At 36.5% G+C, this 25986-nt stretch overlaps 1 protein-coding gene across 12 annotated transcripts; it reads right to left on the bottom strand.

Annotated features, from left to right (window-relative positions):
- On the bottom strand, window positions 1–25589 carry trabd (TraB domain containing). 12 transcript variants are annotated; one of them, XM_048610318.1, is made up of 11 exons: window positions 25456–25589; window positions 21170–21287; window positions 18224–18284; window positions 15605–15680; window positions 13175–13341; window positions 11523–11663; window positions 9454–9564; window positions 7851–7990; window positions 7231–7403; window positions 5872–5983; window positions 1–4181 (listed from the first exon to the last, which is right to left on the bottom strand). In XM_048610318.1, the coding sequence occupies exons 3-11, from the start codon at window positions 18242–18244 to the stop codon at window positions 4010–4012; spliced, it is 1113 nt and encodes a 370-aa protein (XP_048466275.1). In that variant the 5' UTR covers window positions 18245–18284; window positions 21170–21287; window positions 25456–25589; the 3' UTR covers window positions 1–4009. The 12 variants fall into 12 exon arrangements, with proteins under 12 accessions (XP_048466275.1, XP_048466278.1, XP_048466276.1 ...); XM_048610321.1 differs by having other exon boundaries at window positions 13175–13338; XM_048610319.1 differs by having other exon boundaries at window positions 18224–18287; window positions 25422–25584.
- Window positions 25590–25986: the final 397 nt, after the last annotated feature.

The raw sequence follows: 25986 nt of genomic DNA, 5'->3' as shown, positions 1-25986 counted from the left end.
TTTAAAATCTCTGTAAAACTTTATTTCTATACTTGCATTATCATTATGATCTGTAATATCCCAGAATGTTTAGCTGTTAAAAGGCACAATCCTACAGAATCTGAAGAAACGTTCAATTTTGATATCTACATTATAATGGAGAGACACATGACACAGAAAACATACCCCGGAGCAGGCTGTCTGGAAAACATGGCTTTTTATATTTCAAAGTTCAACCAAGGAGAAGTTGCAACCACTGATTTTTTTTTAAAATCAAAATACAATACCTGAGAAGCTGAATTGAAGCCCAGCAAGGCATCACACAGTAGATAACACTCAATAAATATCAATTTTTGGTACAAATTTTGAAAACAGCCACCTTTTCAGGGAATGTAACCTCAAAATCAAAAAGCATTTCAGCAAACAGTCTGAGGAACAGGAATGGCTGTGCTAGAATTTATGATCTTAACAATGTCTTGCTGTACCTCATCACACTCACATTTTCAATTATTCATAGGTAGTGTTAAGCATTTATGTTCTGGAAAGTGCAGGCCAAAATACTGTTAAAACTAAAGCCAGTGGCCAGTTCAACATTGCTGTTGTATCCATGTATTTGTTTGATTTTGGTCTTCCCCAAACAGAGTTTGAATTTCATTAATTCTAATGTGTAATATATACATGGACTACATTCACTGATCTTTGTCACAACTGAATATGATTGTAAGTAGTCTTAACAGGTGCATTTTATCTTTACATTGCATTTAATAAAATGCATTTATTTTTAACTGGAAAACATTGCTTTACAAGATTACTATGATGGGTAATAGACAAATTTGCGTAAAATTAATAATGTGCCTTTCAAACTTTCACACTTATGCGTGCAACTCATGTTATCACAAAAAATGCTCAGTAACAGTTTTATTTTTGAACAAGTTTTCATGTAAGGCAGAGTTTGTAAGTTTTCAGGGTGAATCTGAATTGCAGTATACTGTAATAAAAACAGTGTGGATATTTTGTGTAAAAAGCTTCAAAAATAAGGAAACCCCCAAACTGTTTCTATAAAGAAACACTACCATGGGAAATCTTCCTTGCAGTTATATGCAAAGCAGAAGGGTGTGATTATTTGTAGTACCCAAGCACTACTAAACATCAAATTTCATTTTAAATTACTTCAATTGTGAAGGGATTCAGCAGATATGTTTTGTCTTTATGGGAAAAAAAAATTGAAAAACATTATATGGCTATGTATCCAACCGCTTAACGGATAGTTTAGTTTGTAGAACCTAGAGTGGGAACAGCAAGGCCCTTTTTTGTGGGATTGACTACTTATACATTTTAAATTACTTCCCATTTATGAATTTAATTGTATTAAGAATATTAAATACAGCAAACTTTGTTTTAACTGGCACCTTACCAACTGACACTATTGATTTAAACCAACAAAAATTATATATGTCAAATACTGCAATCTACTTCGATGTCTGAGTATTTATGCTGTAAATAATGTATTAAAAAAGTCGTGTATACCCCTTGCATTACATTTTTATTACTTACTATGTGTCTTTATGTTTATTTTAGGAGGTATGTTGATGATTTTTTGAGGGATGTTGATGTCTCGAAGCTTTGCTTGGTCAGAGTTTACTGCAGTTATGCATACCTCTTGATTATCCAGAATATTTGATCAACAGGCACACTCCTGATCTCATAAGTGCTGGTTAATAAAAAGTTTGCTGTGGTTGTGGTACTATAACAAAGCAAATAGGAAAGAGTATTCCACTTGCTCTAAAATGCTATCAAAGCCTTACAGAAAGTAGCTTCACTGCATTGGCATGACAATAATTATAAAGGCCCCTCAAATCACAAAAAAAACTTAAATATTAGAACTCTAACTATAAATATCATCTCAAAGGCTTTCGTAATCCATGATTTTACATTTGGATCTGCCATTGCATTCGGTTCCAAATCTAATTTATCATTGTTTAGCATGCATTTTCTTCCTTTTGTAAAGATATTTGCAACTTACTCAAATCAACAAAGAGGAAATGTATATGTAGCACTCTGGTAGTTATTTTAATGTAGGAGATAGTACAGATTCCTGATGCAAACATGGTTTTTCATTGCACCTTTTCACTCCCTCCCATTTCCATGATAATTTTGTAAAAAGCTAAAAAAACTTAGTTGCACCAGAGATACAAACAGAGATGCTTTGTAGTACTCATCACACCCATCTACAGAAGGCATCAAGATGCATTTCTTGTTTCCCAAACACCCAAAGTTAACAGAAAACTGATTATTGAGCCTTTTTCTCTTCAAGAGAATTGTATGGTCATAAACATATATATTACACACAATTCTACTATTCAAAGGAAAAAGGTGCAATTATATCTCCATTATGAAATAATAAATTACTGCTTTTTACTCAACACTTTCCTGCACATTCTGCATCACAGAATTTAACCTGACGATAGTGCTTCCTTGCTGAAGGTAACACTGGTCCTACAAATATAAAATATAAGTAGCCAAGCAAGCACTATCAAGGCAATGCAGATTCACAAAAAGTGCACATAGTTTATATTGTTTAGGTAACACTTTTTACATTCCTTGATGATTTGAAAATAGACATTTAACAGAGATACAAATTCTGAATAAAAGTAACCTATAAGATTCAGTAAAGTTTACAGACCGAGACAATGGCAAATGACTATGTGGTAACATGAATAGAAATTACATAACATGATAGAATTCATAAAAGCCTAAAAACTTTTGCTTCAGTTACAAGCCTCATACCGTTGTTGCTTTCTATTAGATTGATGACTATTCAGAGGCAGCATTTTCTCGCTATGATGAATTCTGTTAACATTACTTTACGTGACAAGGTTGGGATAGGGATGGGAGTTTGTGGGGGAAAAGAAGCTACAAAAGCACAGTTCATACCTTCTTGCTGCTATGTATCTTTCTAATTTCAAATGGCTCAGCAAGTTGGTTGTGATTTTGGTGAGCAGCAGGAATAGTTTCTCGATGCACTGGACAATATCATACTCAAGTGGAAACATACATTTTTAACAAGGCCATGGTATGTCTGCAATATCCCTCATTGTGAAATAACTCATTATAACTCATAACACATGAATTGTGGAAAACTGACTAAAGTACTGGAGATATCTAACACCTGATTAACACTGTCTTATCAAGAGATGGAAGAGGGGAATAGATTATCACGGGAAAAAAAAAATCAATTTTAGCCATGCTTGAAATACTTTATGAGAAAAGGGCAAACAAAGATTGTGAATGCATGTTAGTTTGAATGAGTGAATCATAAATAATTTTAAATAGTTACTTGTTTTAATAGAATTCCATCACCTATCCGAATAAAAGGTTTATGAACCAATAGATTCTAAAGAAAAAATAACAAATATTTTAAGAGATCTAAAAACCCACTACTTGGATCTTGAGTTGTAAACCGCACAGCTATTACCATATGGACATTATGACAAAATGTTCGTATCAAAGTCTGTAAAGTTACTAAACAGTTCTGTCCATGTTAATGGTTACAATGATGATCTGAGATAATCACATGGTTTTCTCAGTGGCACTGAACATGATTTTAAAGCAACAGTTGAACCATGGGTCTCTTAATGTTGTATTAAATTAAAATAGATAGTACTATTGTAATATTTCAAAATATGAATATTGTAAATTTAAGTTCCCCACTACCCCCAAAATTGATGGGATTAAAAATACAGTAACTTGATGACTGATATAAAGCCATTCATGTCACAGGAGTCCTCAGAGTTAAAAGGGAGGTGCTTTTACGCAGAATGGCATTGATAAATTTTCTGACTGATTACTTCTTGTCCCAGGTGGTGCAGCTTTTAAGTAATGAAGGTTCATCCATCATGTCATGTATCATTCACGTTATTGACTTCAAAGTCTAAAACAAATACACTGGAAATGCAAAATTTCCTGCATATTTGCCATCAGCACTTCTTTTAATCACCAAGTAAAAGGTCATCTTCAAACTGTTTTGCTCTCAGAATATTTGATTTGTAAATTTGTGGAGGTAACTCTGTATAAATGGCCTTGACAATATTAAATGAATGGTCCCTTTTCCCACACGGTAGCAGCCATAACCCATGAGTCCCATAAGAGTTGCTTTAACTGCAAACTTGAACACTTTAGCAGCTAATGAAGGCGGTGGAACACTGTTAAAACAAAAACAAAATAATTAGTTGGGGAAGCAACAAAGGAAATCATGAAAGTCAAACTGCAAATACAAAACTGAGCTGAGAAGAATTTTACTGCTTTAAAAGATACAGTTTAATAAGCTATACATTGCACAAAGACAGTACAAACATGACAGGCAGGTTATGGACTTTTTTGTTTCACACAATGACAAGATCGACGGAATTGCAGTTATTAGATGGCCCTGGCTAACACAGCAAATTTTCTCGTCTTTGTAGGGGCACAATAAATTAATTTTATTGAGCCTTCATCCTAATTATTATAAGATGTGTATGTTAAACTGAAAAGTACTACCTTTCCACCACAATACCTGACAACAGACATGTCCAAAAATTGTGCGAAAAAGTTGCCCCTCAGGTCCATTTCAAATCTTTCTCCTCTCACTCATCCGAGGGAAAATATCTTGGCTATTCACCCTATCTATGCCCCTCATGATTTTATAAATCTCTATAAGGTCTCCTCTCAACCTCCTACACTCCAGTGACAATAGCCCCAACCTATCCAGCTTCTCCTTATAACTCAAATCCTCCAATCCTGGAAACATCCTGGTAATTTTTTTCTGAACCCTCTCCAATTTAATAATATCCTTCCTACAGCAGGGCAACCAGAATTGTACATAGCATTCTAAAAATGGCCTCATCAACGGCCTGTATAGCCTCAGCATGATGTCCCAATTCCTATACATAATGGTCTCAGCAACGAAGGAAAGTGTACTAAATGCCTTCTTGACCACCGTGTCTACCTATGATGCAACGTTCAAAGAATTATATACCTGAACTCCTAGGTTTCTCTGTTTGACAACACTACCCAGGGCCCTAGCATTAATTGTAAAAGTCCTACCCTTGTTTATTTTACCAAAATGCAATAGCTCGCATTTATCCAAATTAAACTCCATCTGCCACTCCTCAGCCCATTAGATAACCTTCTTCACTGCTGACTACAGCCAATTTTGGTATCATCCGAAAACGTACTAACCATGCCTCAAACAGTTTATATGAATTAGTGAACCATATATAAATGACACGAGTAAACCAGTGGTCTTTAATTACCCAATTCCAGCTTTTTTTATTTATTGAATTGAAATTCTCCCAGCTGTTATGGTGGATTTGAACCCACTTCACCATCTCTGCTGACATGCATAGTACAGTAAGTGGCCATTTCAGTCTGTGCTGGCTTAGAGAGTAATCCAATTAGTTCCACCCTTTTCCCTGTCTTTTTCATCAAGTGATACAGCTTGCTGCATTTGGACTTTTCATAGAACACCATGGACAATTTACTAATTAGCAACAAATCAAGATAGACATGAATTTTAAAAAGAAAAATCAGCTTTTTGAGTATTCAATTCCAAGATGTGATTTCCAAGTAAAATGTTCATTATATTTTGAATGAACAAAGGTTGATTATTGGTAACTTTCAAACTGAATTTTATATTTTCAGGTCTTGCAACCATGGACATGATTAATATTTCTGCTTTGAGAAAAAGATCATCTCATCAAGTCATCCATTAGGTTTTGAATGAAAAAGGGAAGCAATACACGAACATGGTTGGTGAATTATTACTGTGCAGTAAGTATAAATTTGTTTCAATGCAACGTACCACTACAGACATTTAAAACAAAATTGCCTATGAGAAGTTATGGTAAATATTACCTCATTAATTCTTGAATATTTAGTAGATTATTCCAGTTCTTTTCAATTCCAGGTATGTGACCCATTCCAACGACTCCTACCACAACAGATGGTATTTGCTGACTGGGTTCAGCTGCAGAAAGAGCAGAAAAATAATTGATCAGGTCCAATGGTGATAATTGCAGTGTGGTACAATAATAAAATCCTCTAGCTGGATATCCTAGAAAACATAGGATTTTCCTATAGAAAACATAGATAACATAGAAAACTATATTAAATTACTTGATTGACAAGATCATGTAAGACACACCAATTAAAAATACTATTACAAACAGTACATTTAAACATCTAGTAATTGTTTACACTACACGATAAGAATCGTAATGCATACACGTCAGTTCTAATAATTACATCCACTGTTTTACACAGTTGTCACATTAGCATCTGTAGGTGATCTTAACAAAATTATAGAAAAATTTGCTGATAAGTACATTTATGCCATCAACTTGTGGTGGCTTTATCCAGCCTGAACTTCAGGGCTTTTATCTTCATGTCAACTACTACAAGGTGATTGCAAAGGGAGTAAGTCATTCAGCCCCTCAAACCTAATCTTTGAAGTGGAAATACTTCATAAAATGGCCTTTGAATAGTGCAATTGCTTGTGGAGAATTCTGGCCCTGATCTGAGACTCATTGGAGGTACTCTAAGATTTTCACTCTTGAATTCTTTCCTACATACTTTGTAACAACTGAAAAGAGTTCCATAAGAATTACTGAGGTACTATTTTTGGACTGAATATCTTTTCCACCCAAACTCTCCCCATCTGCAATCCCACTTTACATGATCTATATAGTGGAAGAAAAGGAATACCAACATATTTTAAGACAAAGCCAGCTTAGGCTATTTAGCAGAATCTGCAAACTATGGAGCAATCAGAGAGCTTTCGCAGGATCTTGAATATTTAAAAGGACATTTCTTCAGTACTTATTTCTCAGAAGACAGGATTTACACTGCAGTATAATTTCTTGGGGAATAGCAACCAGTTATTGTCTAATCCAAGTCTCATACAACCGTTTTTAACCTTTTATTGAGTACTGGCATAATAAGTGCAAAAGAACCAGCATCAAGCACTCTCTTCACACATTTGTACTTTTGGCGGAAGTGACCCAATCAAGCAATAGACCAGACCCTGGATGAGGCAAAGTTTAGTACTCTACTCTTGCTTTGACTGATATTAGCTAAATCAAACATGGAATCTTCTTAGAATGCAACTGAAAGCTAAATATAAAAGTCTCCCCTGGTGACAGTTAAGTGCTAAACAAAATAACAATGACAATACTCATTCCAAGTACAGGCAATAAAGTTTCAATATAGGCTTACGTCCTAAAGCCAGAGGTAGTTCTAATGGCTTTGCTGCCTGCTTCAGCATGTAGGCCAGATAAACATCCCGTTCGGCAACAATGGTACGATGAAGGTCAGGAAACTCTCCAATCATTTCTGACATCATCTGCTCTAGAAGATCTTTTTGCTTGCACTTTTCTACGTCATCTTTACTGAAACAGGTAGATTAGTTAAAAAAAATTATGAACATTTTTCTACCAAATCCTAAAAATCACTGAATTAGAATGCACAGCTATCTTTACAACACTGATGTAATGTTATTTTGCTATATTTTTGCAAGGAGACAAAAATCACCAATAACCTCTCATGATCATGACCTAACAGTTACATCAGGAATTAATCCCGTGATTAGATTCAAGTGATGAAAATACGTATTAAGTTAATTACTAAATACAAAAAGTGCAACTCGACCACTTCAAAGAAAGACCTCTTCATCCATGTTTACAGAATATTGATAAGTTTACCAGGTTTTTTTCAGATGTTGAACATTGTTATGCATCATATTTCAGCAGAACAATACAATTTATAATGTACGCTTAGTTATTAATCACAGGATTGAAGCCTACAGTTCCATGAAATTATGAAGTATTTATCCATACCTGATAGGATCAGAGAGGAAACAGAGACCCCAGGCTAATTTAACCTTTTGCCAGATGGAAAGTGCAGCAATGGCCCTTTTAAAAGTGATGGGAATGGGCCTATCCCCAAGATGAAACTTACAAAAAGGCACTTTTCCAGCCTGAAACAGAAGATTGAACAGGTTTTTTTACCACCCTATTTCATGAATATTTACATTTCATATATCATCCTGTACCCAGAAACCTTTATTCAATCATACACCATTTGATAATACAGCACTTTTGGCAATTTTTGAAGTTACAATTCAAATAAATTAAGAAATTAATTTAAAAAATCATAGTCAAAGTTATCTATATAGAATACTCTGCATGTAGTTGTGCAAATGCAATTTCAGCAATAATCCTCAAAATGTTCACTTAATCATATTTTCACAAGCTGATAGGATCACAAAATCTCCTCAAAGAGGCTATCAATTACACAAATGATCATCAAGAGGATGCCACTCATTTTCTTGCAGATTTGGCTCAATGGGAATACTTTTAACTCAAAATGTTCATGTTTCACCTAAGAACTTGAGAACATCATCTAGACTGGCAATGACAGCATGGAGGGAATATTGTTGAAGGTGTTGATCTTTCAGATGAGATGTCAAGGACTGATGTAGGAATGCACAGCTAATACTACTGGGTGAGTAATCTAGAATCTTAGACTAATGACAGAGAATCCAAGTTCAAATCTAAATGTGACAGCTCAAGAATTTGAATTCTTTTAAAAATTATAATAGAAAGCTGTTATTTGAGGCCAAGAAATGGTTTACTGTCATAAACCTAATGCCTTTCAGTGAGTTAATTCTACTAAATAAAAACGGAAAGAACTGCGGATACTGTAAATCAGAAACAAAAATAGAAATTGCTGGAAAAGCTCATCAGATCTGGCAGCATCTGTGCAAAGAAATCAGAGTTAGCGTTCACGTCGAGGAACCCTGTTCAGAGTTCTGAGGAAGGGTTTCTCAACTCAAGCATTAACTCTGATTTCTCTCCACAGATGCTGCCAGATCTGCTGAGCCTTCCCAGCAATTTCTATTTTTGTTTCTTGTTAATTCTACTATCCTTGTCCAGTATATCCTAGATGTGTGAATGCAGCCCCACGTTAACAGTGTGAAGAAGTCTAGCCACCTCTATCAAATCACATTGGGGTAGTTAAAAAAGGGGAACTATTATTTCAGGTCAATTAAGGAAGAATGAAATACTGGTCTTGCTAGTGATGATCATATTCAAAGAATGAATTAAATATATTCATTGGAGTATCCAAAGAGCAGCACTGAATTCTCCCAATGTTTTAGCCACCATTTCTTACCCATTAAGCACCAACAAAACATACTATTAAGGTATTGCTTATAGGACATTCATTACAGCCACGCCACATACTCATTTTAAAAACAGAACTCACATTTGTAAGACATTAATGTTCATCTCAAACACAGCTTATTTTATCATAAATGTTAAAATATATTCCTCAGAAAATAAATTTGAATTTATTTCATTTCACTGTCACTACACAGTCAGGGTATATGAGCCCTTCCTAATTTCAAAAGACATAGGAGCTGACAATTTAAAAGCATACCTCTTTAAAGGCCTCCCTGAATTCACCACCTGGGGCCATGCCCAGCTGTTCAGTGATGTGTGCAGAGACCTTCAACAGCAGTATTTGCATTAATCCAGACATTACTCCATTCTATTAAAACAAAGATGTATTAAAAAGCTTATCAAACCATCCAAAAAAAAACTAGATATAAACAACTATATTCAAAAACTAAAGCATCACGTGATTCAGTAAAAGGTTACCAAATGGTAATACAATGACTCTTGCTTATTGATTGATGGAGCTAGTTTAAAATACCAATATCTACAGATAACTGTCCTCACATGGACAATCTGTAAAAATCTTTATTTAACAATCCATTTATTCATTCAACAAGAAAAAGATCTTTTTTGACAGGTTTACTGGGCTATTTAAAAAAAATTACTGGAACTGCACTGAAACCTGTGCACCTGAAAAGTACAGGAGTGTCATTAAGCATTTACTGGAAAGAGGTGATAGAGAGAAAAAGGAGACAAAAGAAAGAGAGAGAAAGAGCAAAGGAAAATACAGGTTAGAGAGAGGGAATTCAAGGAAACATGCAGGATGTATGTAGTGTCATTCAAATAGTCAAGATGCCTAAAGTGTGTTACAGGCAATAAATTACTTTTCATTTGCAATCTTTTTTTTTGGCAACACAATTTACAAACAACAACAGAATGAAAAATCTGTTAACTTGGCTTTGGTAACACTGATGTGACCTGAAGTGAAATATCCTCCCCTTCTGTTAACAGTGCATTGGCATCTTTTAAGGTAAAGCCTGTTTTATCCAAAGGACAACACCTCAAACTGCAATATACCCCAGTGATTATGTACCCATAGGCTGAAATAAGACATAAACCCTGCAAACTTCCAATTCAAGAGCTCAGAGTGTCATCAGATAGGTTTGAAAGTGAGGATTGATGGGACTGGATAATTTATCGCAGCGCATTTCAGGTATGTGTGTCTGGTACTTAAGTCAATGAAATGACAATTCAGAATGCACTGCGGCATGCTGTAGATGTATTAAAAGCATTATCCTTAGGACAATGAAGCGCAATTTTAAAATTAAAACCTACTCCAGTCACTTCATTAGTCTAACTTGTTTACAAATGATTTTGATACTGCCTGCTTTCAGCATGTTCATCTTCAAAAGGAATCCGATAGCTAAGTCAATTTACACGTGGTGAAATTCAAAAAAGAAAATGTTATTAAACGAGATGTTATTTAACTTTATAAAAAGTGCAAAACTAAAGATAATAATGTTAAAATCAAACAAATGCTATTGAACCTTAGGTTTTAAAAAATATAGAATTGAGGATTTGAAAATATTTTAATGTTCAAAAACATATTAAAATACATCTGGAATTTAGAACATATTTAAATTGGGATTGAAGTGATTTTCAGAGGAGTAAAGATACTCAAGACACAAGATCCAGATCCTTAAAATCCAGACAACAATGGATAATATGAATGTTTGGCACATTTTAGGCAAGACTTGAAGTCAGAAGGAATTACCTGTCCTCAAACAAATAAATTCTTGGCAAACACCGTTAACACTGTCCCCTAAATACATTCTAAAAAAGCTGGATAAATATATTGTTAGGATTGAAAAATGGATTTAGGATGAGAAGAAATAAATATGAGTAAATACTCTCTAACAAACATCATATGGACAACAGCAGCCATGGAAATATCAGGCCAAGGAAGACATTGCACAAGGATAAATTATGCAAAACAGATTTTAATACCATTTCACCATTAGTGTAGGCAAACAAGCTGAGCATCGAGTTCACTGATGAGGAATTTCATATCATAGCTGGGTACCTCATCCAATGTGGAATTTGGCAAAGATGTAGTGATGGTTTTCTTGTTTCGACATAACTAACACTTGTGTTGAACATCTATTGAACAGGGAGGCTAACTCCACTGGTTTGATATCTTTCTTGTTTAGAGTATGGGAATCAAATGAAATTCAATGTAAACAAGTGCAAAATATAAAGATGAACTAGCAAAATTGCTACAAACCAACCTTTTATGTACTAAACGTAGATAAATCGGACTGAACGGACTACCTGTTTTATAGCTTGTTGCAACTTGTCCAGATTAATTTCTCTGGCTTCCTTTAATAATGTCTTTTCATCCATTTTGAGCATGGAGACTCTGTACTGACATAGTTCCACAACCACCACATCTGGCTGTACCTCTTGAATAGTCTGGAACAAAATTACAAAATGATAAACACACCAACATGCTTGTAACAGGTCAAAGTTATTAACATGCGGTCACTACCTTGACGGTTATTTAAACGGATTCCATGAGCTGCTCTACATTTAATATGTCGGTAACAGAACACTACTGAATTTGCCTACATTAACAGTCATGATATTTCAAGAAAGTGTGTGTAACATACTCAGACATTTTGATTGATAGACATAAATAAAAATGTCTATTTACAATAAGAAACTTACATCTGTGTACAGTTTCTGTCTTTTTTTGCACCATCACAAATTGTCTGGTATTGTAAACTGCCTAATGTGAACTCATTGCATAGGAATAACACACTTACCAATGATAGCGCTGTATCAGCTTAGTCAGCAATCTGTAATAGGACTATACTCAATTGCAACTCAATGTATATATCTGGACAACTGATTATTAATACAATTTTAGCAATATAAATGTTCAAAATAATTTGATTCACCCTGACAGGTGCTCAATGTAAAAATCCCGTGCCCATCTTTATGCATTCCCAATCCTGCACTCAGCCAGCGTCCACATCAAGCAGGCATGGCTCCACAACAGTAAGCAGTAGGGAATCAAGACTTTTTCCTGTCCTATCTTGCACCAATTGTTCTTCTGAATAAGGGAAATATACAAGAGCAACTTTTTATCTGAAGCTGTCTAATGATGCAAAATTCCATCAGCTGAGATCACCTAACTCAGTAAAAGTATTTAGTTGATACGTTCTCAAATCACATTTTACAAAAGTTAATTTGTGCAGTGATAATACAAACACAGCAGGATCCCACTCATCCAAAATGGTCAAGACACATATCTACTTGAGTAACTTTGGGTCATTCTGATCAATGTACTACTTCTGATGTAACAGAGTGTTAACGAACTAAATTATGGATTGTACTTTGTACAGCATGACAAAATGATTACAGTAATAACATGGAAGACACAGTGAGCCACAAGAGCATGTAGAATTCATTGTGTTTAATAAATAAAAAATGCATAAATCATTTATACAAATCATTAACAAAACTGCACTCTTTCCATTCTTCCTGACCTAATTGATTCTTCATTACAAATAATTTCTTTTAAAAACTTGTCATAAATATTGCGGTGTCATACAGATTATAGCTCTGGAATAATCATCAGTAGCAAAGAAAGGATGTTAAAGGGCTGCCCAAATTTCTGAAGCAACTATGGTGATTTTCCCAACAAAAAAAAAACGGAACTTTTTATATCAATTACATCACTAACTGGAATTTGACCGAGGAAAGCTGAATGTAGGTACTGAAGTGTACACAACCTCTCCGGCCTGAATAAAATAATTCTGGTCTTAAAATTGGCTTTTGGGACCAACCTTGTTATGGATTAAATTTGAACATTCATAATACATGTTGTGTTCCTACAAGGGTCAAGATTCTATTGCTTCAGCATTTATCCTTTGTTCAAATTCAATATTTTAAAAAATTACAACTTTTCTCATTATTACCTTTACAACATCTTTTCGACTACTCTCACTGAAATGGGCTGTGCCAACTAGATAGACTTTACAGCCATCTTCTGTGCCAAGTTCAGTAACTGTGTCTGGAAGATTTGGTTTCCCTTGTCTTTTTCGCATCTTCATCTCCCACAGAAGTTTAAAAGCATCTTCATCTGCTGTAAGTAAACAAATATGTTACAGTAATTTATCCAACACACTGCCAGATGCCAGCAAAACTGTAGCTGGGAGCTGCATTATAAAGTACGCTATACTGCAACTTCAAACTGCCAATTGTAGGAGGCTGTACAAATCTTCTTAAAAACATTCCTACAAAATGAATGACACAACCAGGACTAGAGGCCAAGTTCACAATAATGTGTAAAGTTTTGAGTAATTTTTCTCAGTTATTTACATGTTATTTTTGCAATGTATTAATTGACCTTGAAAGCCATGTCAGACTTATAGAAAGGGATATCGGTCCAAGTTAACTGTTGTCATGTGTAACAAACCTGTGCAAATGTTTTGTGAGCAGCAGCATATGAACTATGTGTTGATACAGTAAATTCAGTTTAATATTCTAATTAAACTCAAAACTACATTTGAGAAATTGTAAAATATTTCTACTTCCAATAAAGGTGTTTGCATTCCAGTCATTGCACAAACAAATTGATGAGTTTGATGAATTGATCATCAAAACTGATGATGTTTATTTTGAATAAATGAACACCTACTCAGGCCTGGATGTATAATACCCAAATTCCCATTACGGTTTGCTCATTGAAAGAAACAGCAGAAAAAAAAAATCAACATTTTTATTAAAATCATTTGCTAAATAAACACTGCTAAAAGAGAGAGAGGAACAATAAAGTAAAACACTGCTTTCTTCTTGCATCCTGAAGGTTGATGAGTAAGGAAACACATCTACTTAATTTTTCTGCAACTATGAAGTATGAAAAACACACTGCAGCCACCAACAGTGCCATGTCCTCAGTCATTTTAAAAAAAGGCTTGGTTACATTGAAAACATAAGGTTATCAAAATAATACTTTTCCAAAAAGGGAATTTTTGCTAGTCTAAGACAGAAGTTTTAAATTCCAAGCAACTGCAACATACATGAGGGCCATGAATAATAACGGAAGACACTGAACTTCAATACTTTTGTTAAAGTGTTTGCTAAATGTTAAAGTGTTTTATTAACTCAGTTTTCCCCATTACATACTTGCAAAGTGTCAATTAAAACTACAGGCATGATTTAAAGGTTGAAAAAATATTTCCCGGCTTAGATCATTCCTGATGAGCGTACTGAAATAAATGAAAATATAACCCAGAATACATCTTCTAGAATCATAGCATCCCCACAGTGCAAAAAGAAGCCATCAGCCCATCAAGGTTGCAATGGCCCGTCTGAAGAGCATCCACGCAGACCCACACCCTCATCATATCCATGTCACCCCACAATTACCATGGCTAATTCACCTAGCCTACACATCCCAGGACACTGCAGACTATTTAGCATGGCCAATTAACCCAATCACTCAGAGCACCCAGAGGAATCCCACACAGGGGCAGAGAGAACACACAAACTCCACACAGACAGTCACCCAAAGCTGGAATCAAACCTGGGTCCCTGGCACCGTGAGGCAGCTGTTCTAACCACTGAGCTACTGTACCGCCTGCAATGGGGGCCACTAGAAAATTAATGACTGAAACAACTTTGTACAAACCTTAATTTCCATGCCCTTTAAAGGACCCATTTAACAAAAAATCTGTTCAACTTCTTTGTAAGTTAAGGTGACCATTGATTGCACTTATTTCGTATCTCCTGCTAAAGTTTTCTTGCAGAAGAGGGAAATCTCATCAAGTACCAAGTACCTAACGGATCCTACAGCTGAGTAACTCCTCACTAAACTTGAAATGTCAGTTTTTTGGTAAACAAAATAAACTTAAAGATCATCAAATCAATTGTAGCATTTTAAAATGTTATCATAAACCAAAACCTCAAATTATATTCATCCTTCACCGCGAGAGAGAAAATATGAGATAATAAAAGAATATTTCTTCCATTGCAATTACTCCTCTCCACACAAGTACAGATAGCTAAACTGCTCTTGCGCAATGGTGGCATGTACTTATTGAGCTAAATGTTTACAGCAAAGGAGGTGAGCCTATGATAGGCAAAATTGAAAAATTAGGTGAAGGGCTAAAATCCACAGAAATCATCAACACTGAAAAGACTAAAGGGGATGAAGTAAGTAGGGAACCAGTAACTGGAAAGAAGTACACAAAGGAACGTAATTAAACAACGGACCATCTTAAGTCACTGAAATATCTTCATGGAAATGGTATTATTGATGAAATGACCAAACTAACCCAGGTGACATTGCTGTTACCTTAATTTTACCGTATTTATTGTTTGGTAAGTAAATATGAAAGACTTACATAAGTTTTGCTGAACATCTGACATGTTCTGTGGATCATCAGCAGATACTGCTAGGGGTGTCAGACTTGCCACTGCCTAAGGACAAAACAAAGCTATTTTAGGTTCTTTAAAGTTCTGAAAGCAGTTCATAACTTTCAGTCTTGTTAAATCCAACAGATGTTTTCAAAATAATGCCATGCTGGAATCAAACGGTATTAATAGACTTAGCAATTGCAATGTTTTAGTATTGATTTAAATACTGACAAATGATTGAGCCCAATTTCAACGGCAGCAGTAGCCACTTTAAACATTTCCAGGTCACTCACATTTCAAACGTACACTATTTTTGTCAGTCACTGCATTATCTTTCATGCTTTTTGCTTTTGCTCAATGCTCGTTTTCTCATCCTCCTTACCATGTACCAGCTTTCTTTAATCAATTTTCACATTAGGTCAGTGATCCATCATTCTTTGTTGGGTTTCTTCCTCCTCCCAATCTTCTACATGTTCTTTTGTTTTGAAGATCTTTCATTGCTCCTCAGTGTTGTCCAACCTCTCTAGTATTTCAAATCTGTCAGAAGGCCAGTTGGAAACAGTCTGACATTTCTTATTCTTTACTTTCTCTGTCGCAGAAACCGTTGTGATTCAGTGGTTATTACTTTCTGCAGCTTCAAGTGGATCATGCCTCACACAAAGTGGTGTTTAGATCCTATATCCGCAATTTGACATGTCCCAATATATTACAGTGTCACCCTCCATCTGTTGAGGATGCATATGTAAATCAATCTCATTCAAGACTTGAGCATTTGGAAATCTCCATGTCTTTGCACTTGTACTTGAAGTTACACTGAATACTGAACCCGTTGCTGTTGGAGAAAACCAGCAGACCCTCACTTTTCCATAAAGCATGCTTGTTGACCCATAGGGCTCAATTGTACTGTTCAGCTGATTGCTCCTAAGCTTAGCACTGAGATCACTGAATTTATATCACAGCTCAGAACTTCATCCAGCACATCTTGCTATCCATAGGACAATTAATCTTTCTCCCCTTCTGTGTCAGCTTATGTTGATGTGTAAAATTGCAGGTCATCGATTTTGGTATGTCTGGTATGGGATGTGACAGTGATGCTGTAATGGTCTACTGGTTTCCATCCAACTAACCACTTGTTCTAAGTATCTGTTGAGTATGAGGATAACTCCGTGGCTGTGTTTTCTTCATGCCTAGAGTACAGGATTATTGCGCCCTCAAACATGGACATAGGAGCAGAATTATGAAGGTGAAGAGAGTGACTGCCCTTGACATCAAGGCTGCATTTGACTAAGCGTGGCCTCAAGGAGGCCACAGGAATTGGAATGAAAACTCTCCACTGGTTGGGGTCAGTCATCTCAGGTCCAGCATATCTCTGCATATATTCCTTAGGGTTGTATTCAAGGCCAATATCTTCACTTCTTCAGAAATTACTTCACTCCAGCATGAGTTCAGAAGTGGGGATATTCACAAATGATTGCATAATGTTCAGCACCATTTACGACTCCTCAGATATTGAAGCAATCCATGTCCAAATGCAGCTAGACCTGGACAACATCCAGGATAGGCTCTCAAGTAACAAGTGCCAGGAAATGAACATCTTTTCCAAGACAGAATCTAACCCTCACCACTTGACATTCAGGGGCATTACCATCACTGAATCCCCCACAATCCAGATCGAGGATTACCATTGACCAGAAACTGAACTAGGCTAGCCACATAAATACTATATCTACAACAGTAAGTGTGAGGCAAAGAATCCTGCAGCAAGTAACTCATCACCTGACTCCACAAAGCCTGCCCTTTACATGCAAGGGACAAGTCAGGAGTGCGATGAAATACTTCCCATTTGTCTGGTTGAGTGTAGCATCAACAACACTCAAGAGGTTTGAAAGTAGTTTGATTTATTAGCGTCATTTCCATAGAGTTAGTTGAAGGATCAAGAACAAGGGATCACACCATTAAAGCGAAAGGTAGGAGGTTTACAGGGGATTTAAGGAAAATTCTTTTCAACCCAGAGAGTGGTGGGGGCTCTGGAATGAACTGCCTGGGAGAATAGTTGAGGCAAGTAACCTCACAATCTTTAAAGAGTACTTGGATGAACACTTGAAATGTCATAACATTCAAGGCCATGAGCCTAGCATGGGAAAATGAGACTAGTGTAGATAGTAGTGTATTTTTGGTGATACAGATTAAATGGGTTGAAATATTCGCTCCCTCCAATATTAACACTCAGAAGCAGCAATATGTACCATCTATTAGATGAACTGGAGAAATTCACCAAGGCTCCTTAAACGGCACCTTCCAAACTCAGGGCAGCAGATACATGGGAACACCACCACCTACAAGTTAGCCTCCATGTCACTCACCATCTGACTTGGAAATATATTGCCATTCCTCAGCGTCACTGGGTCAAAATCCTGGAACTCCCTCTCTAAAGGCATTGTGGGTGTACCCAAACTAACTGGACTGCAGCAGCTCAAGAAGATAGTTCACCACCACTTTCTCAAGAGCAATTAGGCATGGGCAATAAATGCTGGCATGGCCAGCAAAGCCCACATCCCATGAATAATATAAAAAAATTTTATCACAAAATAATTCAACCAACTCACCTCCCTTTGGTCTTCCTCCATTCCCAAATTACTCTTTAAAGGTAGTTATTTATCAAAGAATCTGCTGGTCGAGACAACAAGAGTCAATTTATAGCTTATTAGAACTTGACAAGTAGAATGACAGATGGACCATATGGCCCCTTGAGTTTGCGTCACCACTCTCCCACCTGATCCCCACATTCCTTCATTCACCTAGAATTCAAAAACCTACCAATCTCAGCCCTGAGAACACTCTGTCAGAACATCCACTATTCTTTGTGCTAGAGAATTTCATGGATTCACAAGCCACAGTCTGAAAAGGCTGTGCTCCTTTCTTGAGAACGTGCCCTTTAGTTCTAGAGTCTCAAGCCATGAGAAATAGCCTCTTAACTGAACATTATGGAAATCTGAGGGACAATGTTTCAACTGATATGTTAATTGCAGTAATTTAATTCAATCATTTATGAAAATTTGGCTTTTCAAATACTTTGCTTATAAACAGTGGAAAATGTTTAATGTTAAGAAACTTAAAATATTTTCTATTATTTCAATACAAAACAAATAATTAATAGTTTTTGAAAAATCAATCCTTTTCATTATATAACAACCATGAACTTATTTGATTATTTGGCATCCAACTAAAATTAATTAGGCACTTCAACTTAAATACGATACAACAACATTGCTAGAACGGAACTGAAATACACTGACCTGACCTATCCCAAATGAGAATAAAGTATCAAATAGGGGTTGGAATTCTTACAGAAAAGCTTACTTGTTTTTAAAATATGATTACACTTGAAAATAAAATCCCCAAATGCAAGTGATAAGAATTAAAGCAGCCAAAGTGACATATTGCTGAAATACTATGCGCTACCAGCTCTATCTTTGATAATGATGCTTTGTGCTTCAAACTCAAATACAAGGCATAAACAAATATAAAAATTGCCCAAATAATAGAAGACAATAAAACATAACAGCAAAACAAGAGCATTTGATGTGAGTCATCAGAATTCTCATGACTAGATTACTTATTTACTGGTATCTCACAATTCATTTCTGTTTAAGCATTGATTTCCTTACTGCAATCTAACAGACATTCTATCTAAAAAAGTTTCATAAAATCCTTACAAGTGAAAATATTTCAGTATGCGTTGGTATGGCTAAAGGAAACTTTGAACTGATTATCACAAAGCATCATGAGGCTATTTTTAATCAATTACAGGAAATTCACAACTTCACTGGTCTTGAAAGACTGACCTTGCATTACCCACCAATAATCCAACTGAGGAATTTACACAGAATTGTAAACAACGAAAACAAAAGATTGGGACTGACAACTGCCTGCAATTAATTGTTACCTAGCATTCATCAAATTGAAGTTATGATATGCAAGCTTTTCTTACAAAAGTGGCTTTGGTCTCAGAACAGGAAAAAATTCAGTCGTTTTTTTGTTGAGTCCTGATTGATAGACTCATGTCCTAAACAGCTCCCATCACTACCACAAACACAAATGTTGCAGCATTAACCTGAGTGTACAGTTGGTAAAAGGGTTCTTGTTGCAGTGTAGTGCCACCACCTTTGAGCCAGGAGTACCTGGCTTGAAGTCCCATTTGCTCCAGAGATGTGTAACAACATCTTTAAACTGACTGATTACAAAGTATTTACAAAGAGTTACAGTAACAACAATTTTGGCACTTTGGCTGTTTAAAATCCGCCCTCTTACACCTCGAGGTTTTAATATCAAGTGCAATTCCATCATTAGAATTCAGTGGTCAAGAACTGTCTTGGATTAATTCCTGTCTCAACAGCATTACCTTTCTCAAAGTGAGGAGCAAATCCTTGTACACAAGTAAATGGAGTTTTCACTGCATCTCTGGTGAAATAACAGCTATAGGAGCATGTTAAACTTGAGAAGATGTGGAAAAGATTTACAAGGATACTGTTGGGATCGGAAGATTCAAGTCATAGAGAGAGGCTGGGGCTTTATTTTCTTGGAATACAGAGCCTTATACAGGTTTATTAAAATCTTGAGGAGCATGGATATGGTGAATAACCCTAGGGCAGGGGAGTCCAAAACTAGAAGGCATGGGTTTAAGGTGAGAGGGGAAAAAGATTTAAAAAGAACCTGAGGGGTAACATTTTCATGCACAGAGTGGTGCGTGTATGAAACGAGCTGACAGACAAATTAGTGGAAACGGGTACGATTACAACACTTAAAAGGGATGTGGATGGGTATTTGAATAAGAAGGGTTTACAGGGATATGGGCCAAATTCTGGCAAATGGAATTAGGTCACATTGGGATCTCTGGTCAGCAAGGACAAGTTGGACGAAAGGATCTGTTTCCATGCTGTATGACTATGACTCTAATAGGCTTCCATGATGGTGCAAGCAACTTCACGTAATGCAAGACACGAGATGAAGCAGACAGCACTCGACTAAGTCTGGGGTCAGGTTTCTTGTTTGTGTAACAAGCAACAATGAATCACTGCATTGCTCAGTTCTACCATCTCAGGTGGTAGAATGTCTGTTAATTCTTTGTGCAAACATGAGCATGGATCTCATTATTCATTCATTCATTCATTCATTTCTAAACTTAAGGGGAAACAAAGCAGGCAGTAACACTAAATCCAAGATGGACAAATTTTTACAGAAAGGTTCACAGCATTAAAACTAAAAGGCTTTTGTCCCTTCCCTCTAAACATCATGTGGAAATGGGCATTCAGATATCCCCTGCAGAAATCAGGCCAACGAGCCTTTAATCAAATTTCTGCAACAGAGTTAATGAGATTTGCAGCTATTCATTGCTCTATGGCAGTGGAGACTCCAAAGCTCATGAACACTTCTCGGGAGAAATTATGCAGGCATTTGAATCTATATATAGGTTATTACACATTTATAACTATTCATTTCAGTCAGTGGTATTTAGTAAGAAAAGCAAAATGATATATGAAAATACCACATACTGCCCCTAGAACACGTGGTCCTCTTCACGTGCTGCACTGATGCCACAGGAAAAAATAAACACCAATTGCAATGAGATGCTGGAGCTTCATCACCTTGGGAACCACCATCAGTGTTGGTCTGCAAATAAAATAGTTCAATAAAATTCCAAACTTTACAAATAAGGTGATTGTTTAAGCTCACAACAACTTTAATTTAGAGACCCACCGACTCACTTTCTAGTTCTCTATCCTACAAAATAAAGGAAATGCTATGGAGCAAGTTGTCTTCAAATACTAGAACAAACTTGCATTTGTACACTGCTTTTTCCAAACGTAGGATGTTTAAAAACAAATCAAAGCTAACGGAAGTACTTCTGAAGTGACAATTGTTGTAGAGCAAACATTGCAGTCAACTTATTCACCACAACATCTCACAAATACAAATAAGATAACTGCTGATGTTTCTCAGTGAAGTTGACTGAGGGATAAGTATTGGCTGAGTGTCGGAGAATGCTTCTGCTCTTCAAAATGGCATTGCATGCATACATGGTCTCATTCTAATATCACAAATGAAATATCACAAGTCCAACATTGTAGCACTTCCTCAGAATTGCTTTGGTATTAGTCTAGATTTTGTGCTCAACACTACCAAACAAAGCTTGGACTTATGATTTTCGGATCTAATTTATAAGAGTGTTACTATGGAGCTACAAAAATACAAGGGATACGTATTGAGCACAAGGACACTTTTGGCACTAAAGGTGATTTTTAACTGAAAGTCTTAGATCCATAATAACAAACTTTTTACAGTTTTATACTCAAGAGTACAGAGAAGAATTTAACTGAATTGAAGATACCCGAACATCAACCTTTATGCAGCACCCTGTTGCTGACTCTTCAGCGTCTGAGCTCACTCCAACGATATCAAACTAGCCAATTTGAATAAAACAGGAAAAACTTAATGTCTGACAAGCAAAATTTACATACTTATTACAAGCTTATGAGTTGCCAAACTCATATATGCAAATAAATCTAAAAGCTGTTTATGTCAGAGAAATGAATGATTCTGCAACTCTCAGACACCTGGCTAGACACAAGAATTAATATTCTGGAGGTAAAAATGTGAGGCTATCAATGCTGACAACACATTACACATCTAAAAGAGTGACCATTCATACACGATTAAATGCAAAAATCTGAAAGTTGCAGTTTGAGTTGCTCTATTCCTTCAGCAGCTCCAATAACAGTGGTTGAAGTCTGTAGTTAGAGGTAAAGCAATGATGATCATGTCTAATCTCTGAAGAAGGCTGCTTCTAAAACTCTAGCCAACTTTGTGATGCAGATTTCTTATTTCCCAACATCAGTTTGAATCTTGTGTGCCATTGTGAGACTCTCCAGGTGTCCGGCCACAGTGACATCAACAAGGAGTTCAATAATACTGAAGTATTCCAGCAGTTGGAAAAGCAAGAAGAAAAAACACTTGAATCCCTTCACTTTTAATTCTTAAATGTTACAGCTAGTAAAGTAAGTGATTGAGATATACAAACAGGATTAAAATATCAGATTAATAAAAATGCAGAATTGATCAGAGTAATGAAACATGAATTCAACAAATATAAAATTACTCTTTCAGGGTCATTTTGGCTGTTTCGCAGTGATCACAAACTTTGAACACTATTGAGAATCGATTACATCTCATTCAATAAAAGGCAATATCTTCACGTTTTTTTTTACAGCAGGGTTATGACCCTCAGAGTGGAAACTCTCAATTCAATGATTGATAAGTGATGACAACCTGGGAAGACTTCAATTGTGCATCCAACTGTGGAATCACTGACAACTTCTGGGTTTCTGTATCTAGATACACACACACACACACACACACACACACACACACACACACACACACACAGATAGCAGAATTTGTTGCCAGTTTCAGAGAAGTTTTAATGGTGAATGCTGACTGTAATTTTGCCATTGAAATATTTGGAGCAGTCCAAAGTTGCAGTTACAATGAAGATATACAGAAATCTTGCAAGAAAATGTTTGGACTTATCCACTCCAGTGCTAGTCAAATTTTAATAATGTGATAAATATTAATTACTGACAAACAAGCAATCTAGCACTGAAAATTTAGTTTCACAGGTGCGCAGCTATATTCTTTAGATCTTAAGAGATGGAAATAAATTTTAAAAACATTTTACTTCTCTTGCTTCATTCAATTTTTCCAATCCTGCCTATTTTCCTTTATATGCTTAGTCCAAAATTAAAATTAACTATCCTGACATTTTTTGGATCAGATATACACTACTCATTAATAACTCTTCTAATGTGTTGGTCTTTAAACAATCACATCTGCTTGTCCTGTTTGGACAAATTCCAGATCTCCTGTTGACTGTGCCATGGTGAAATGAATTTTTAAGCACAAGTTCCAGTGCAAAAGTATTGGAGCAAGTGCAAACCTAATGAACACCTCGTGCCATTTATTTATCACTGAGTCAAGATTTGAGCCAAGTTAAATAATCTGGGTCATTCTCTGTACTTGATTTTTTTTTGTAATCCTTGTTTTTTGGTTTCCCCATGACATAGAATGTAGGCAATTCCAAACTCAATTCAAGAAAAATTGAAAGAAGAATTGACTCAAATTTATCTGCATCTCACGAGCTCCTGTCAGTCTCCATGCCCACCAGAAAAATGTATTTCTGAACACGTATGCACAATGACCAATTTATTATATATTGGCCACCTACTGAATTGGTAGAATAAAGAAAGTGACATGTCATGCATTTGGAAGTTATGGGTCTCTTTGATGATCAATTTGCAGCATAAATGATATAGAAATAGACTTCAGGGATCCATTCAGATTAACAATGACTGCATTTTGCTTAAAATAGGACAGATGCACTGAGGCTTCCTGAATATACTTCATTTGACTCATACCAGAGATACATTACCAAAACACTTCCATTTAAACAGAGGGTGCCAGTGATTATACACTGTTTAAAACTGTCAGAATATTGATACCTATTAGATCAAAGCATGCAGGTACAACTTCTCTAAAGTTCTGCTCTTAAATAAGTTTGTCTCAATGTAGGTTCACGTATGATTCACTCCTCAATTAATTCAAGATTAGTGAAATATATTTTTATTAATATAATAAAAAGACTTAAATATCAGGTAGTTGGATTGGTTATTATGCACAAGTCAGTTTCATATTAAGTATTTTAATGCACAATTTGCTCTGTAATTGCACGTTTTGAGAAGGTTGTTGGGTAAATCAATTATGTGCAAGAATGCTAAATTGAGGGAAAACAAAATACATCATACAAGGAAACAAAGTAAGCTTAACAGCTTAACCTGTTTTGGAATAAAAAATCATTCTAACTAAATCAAAATATTGCTATTTCAACCACGGAAATACTATGAGGACTTTTATGAAACTGCCTTGCTGGGATCATTGCATGCGTTTGAGAGAGAGTGTGAGGCAAAAAAAAACACAGGATGAAGATCCAAACACTTTTTCTGGGTTACGAAGTTAATGATCTTGCAATAACACTACATTTTAACTAATTTCTCTTTTGGATACAGGTGACATACCTTCACCCGAAAAACCGTGCGAGACATTACTCGTAGTTATGACAATAAGCTCTTAATGCTATTGGGTTTGCATCGTCTTTAAATATCCTTAAAGTTCTCTGAAAAGTTTCACAGATGTAGTATCACATGAAGTTACCGACTAAGGGTAAAGCAACATCGTAAGTGATTGAAACAACCCTAGATTGTTCGGTTACTTATGGAATTCGTGGTAGTGGAGGTTTGAATCAAAACTGCATCCAACCATATGGCAGGCATGCTTCTCGCAAATCAGAGTGACGGTGAGATTATTGATTCCACGACAACAATGACGACAATAAACCAGCCCGAAAAGCAACTCACCATCGCCCGTTAGGATACCTAAACGGACCAAAGACTTGAAGAGACTAAGAGTCACAAAGAAACTCCAACTGCAACCCAGCCAGTTGTGCTAACCATGATGGGCGGAGAATTTTTGCCGACCGCTGCACCCTGGGAGATGGAGTTTCAATCCCCCATTCCCAAACTGTCAGCCGCGGTCACGGTGGACTACAAGTCCCAGGGAGCAGTGCGGCCCGTGCACATGCGCAACGCTAGGCGCTCACCTCCGTTAACCTAGGCCTCAGTATCCCTCCCTCCGTCCCGTCTCACCCGTCCGCGCTCTTACTTAACTCCTCGCGACAAAAATATATGTTTATACCTGCAGAGACAGAACCCATCAAGGAGATGTTTACCTCTCAAACAGCCACCGATTAAGTCCCCAGTGGAAGCTCATGCGCCAGGCAGGGTGCTGAAGCCGGGGTCCGGTGACGGTGGTGGTGGTGGGTCCGCGGTGGGGAGAGCGAGAACGGGAGCGCGCACCCTGCCAGCTGGCCGCGGCGCGGCCCCGCTAGTGCGTGACGTCATGTGGGCCGCGCACAACCCAACTGTAGCCAAAAGTTGGCCTTGGCTTCCCTGAACCCGCCTCACCAACACTTTCACTTCAAGCTGGCTGATTGGGATTTTTCTTTAGAAAAAATGATTTAATCCAAAAAGTTCGAGTTGGATTAATTATTTACTGCGCCTCCGTAAGCAGAAATTAAATATTATTCTGAGAAACTTGAAGTGTTTGACTCCTTTCCTCTCTCCAGAGAATGCTGCCTGCCTGAGAGTTTCCAACTTTTCCTGCTTTCATGTTAAACCTGCAATGGGGGTGATCACCTTATGGTATTATTGCTTGACTCACGATCCAGAGACTGGGGTGATGTTCTGAGGGCTTGGATTCA

The sequence above is a fragment of the Rhincodon typus genome, chromosome 22, assembly GCF_021869965.1.
Source record: "Rhincodon typus isolate 14 chromosome 22, sRhiTyp1.1, whole genome shotgun sequence".
Classification (NCBI taxonomy): Eukaryota; Metazoa; Chordata; class Chondrichthyes; order Orectolobiformes; family Rhincodontidae; genus Rhincodon; species Rhincodon typus.
This window is presented reverse-complemented; position numbering and strand designations above follow the sequence as displayed.

What these genes read in the sequence shown, in the direction of transcription:
- trabd (XM_048610318.1), bottom strand. Translation starts at nt 18,244, where the DNA reads ATGGAGGAAGACCAAAGGGAG. An exon ending in AGATGTTCAGCAAAACTTAT is followed by an intron (nt 13,342 to 15,604) that starts GTAAGTCTTTCA and finishes GTTTACTTACAG; the next exon opens with CAGATGAAGATGCTTTTAAA. An exon ending in GTCGAAAAGATGTTGTAAAG is followed by an intron (nt 11,664 to 13,174) that starts GTAATAATGAGA and finishes ATTTTGTTCCAG; the next exon opens with ACTATTCAAGAGGTACAGCC.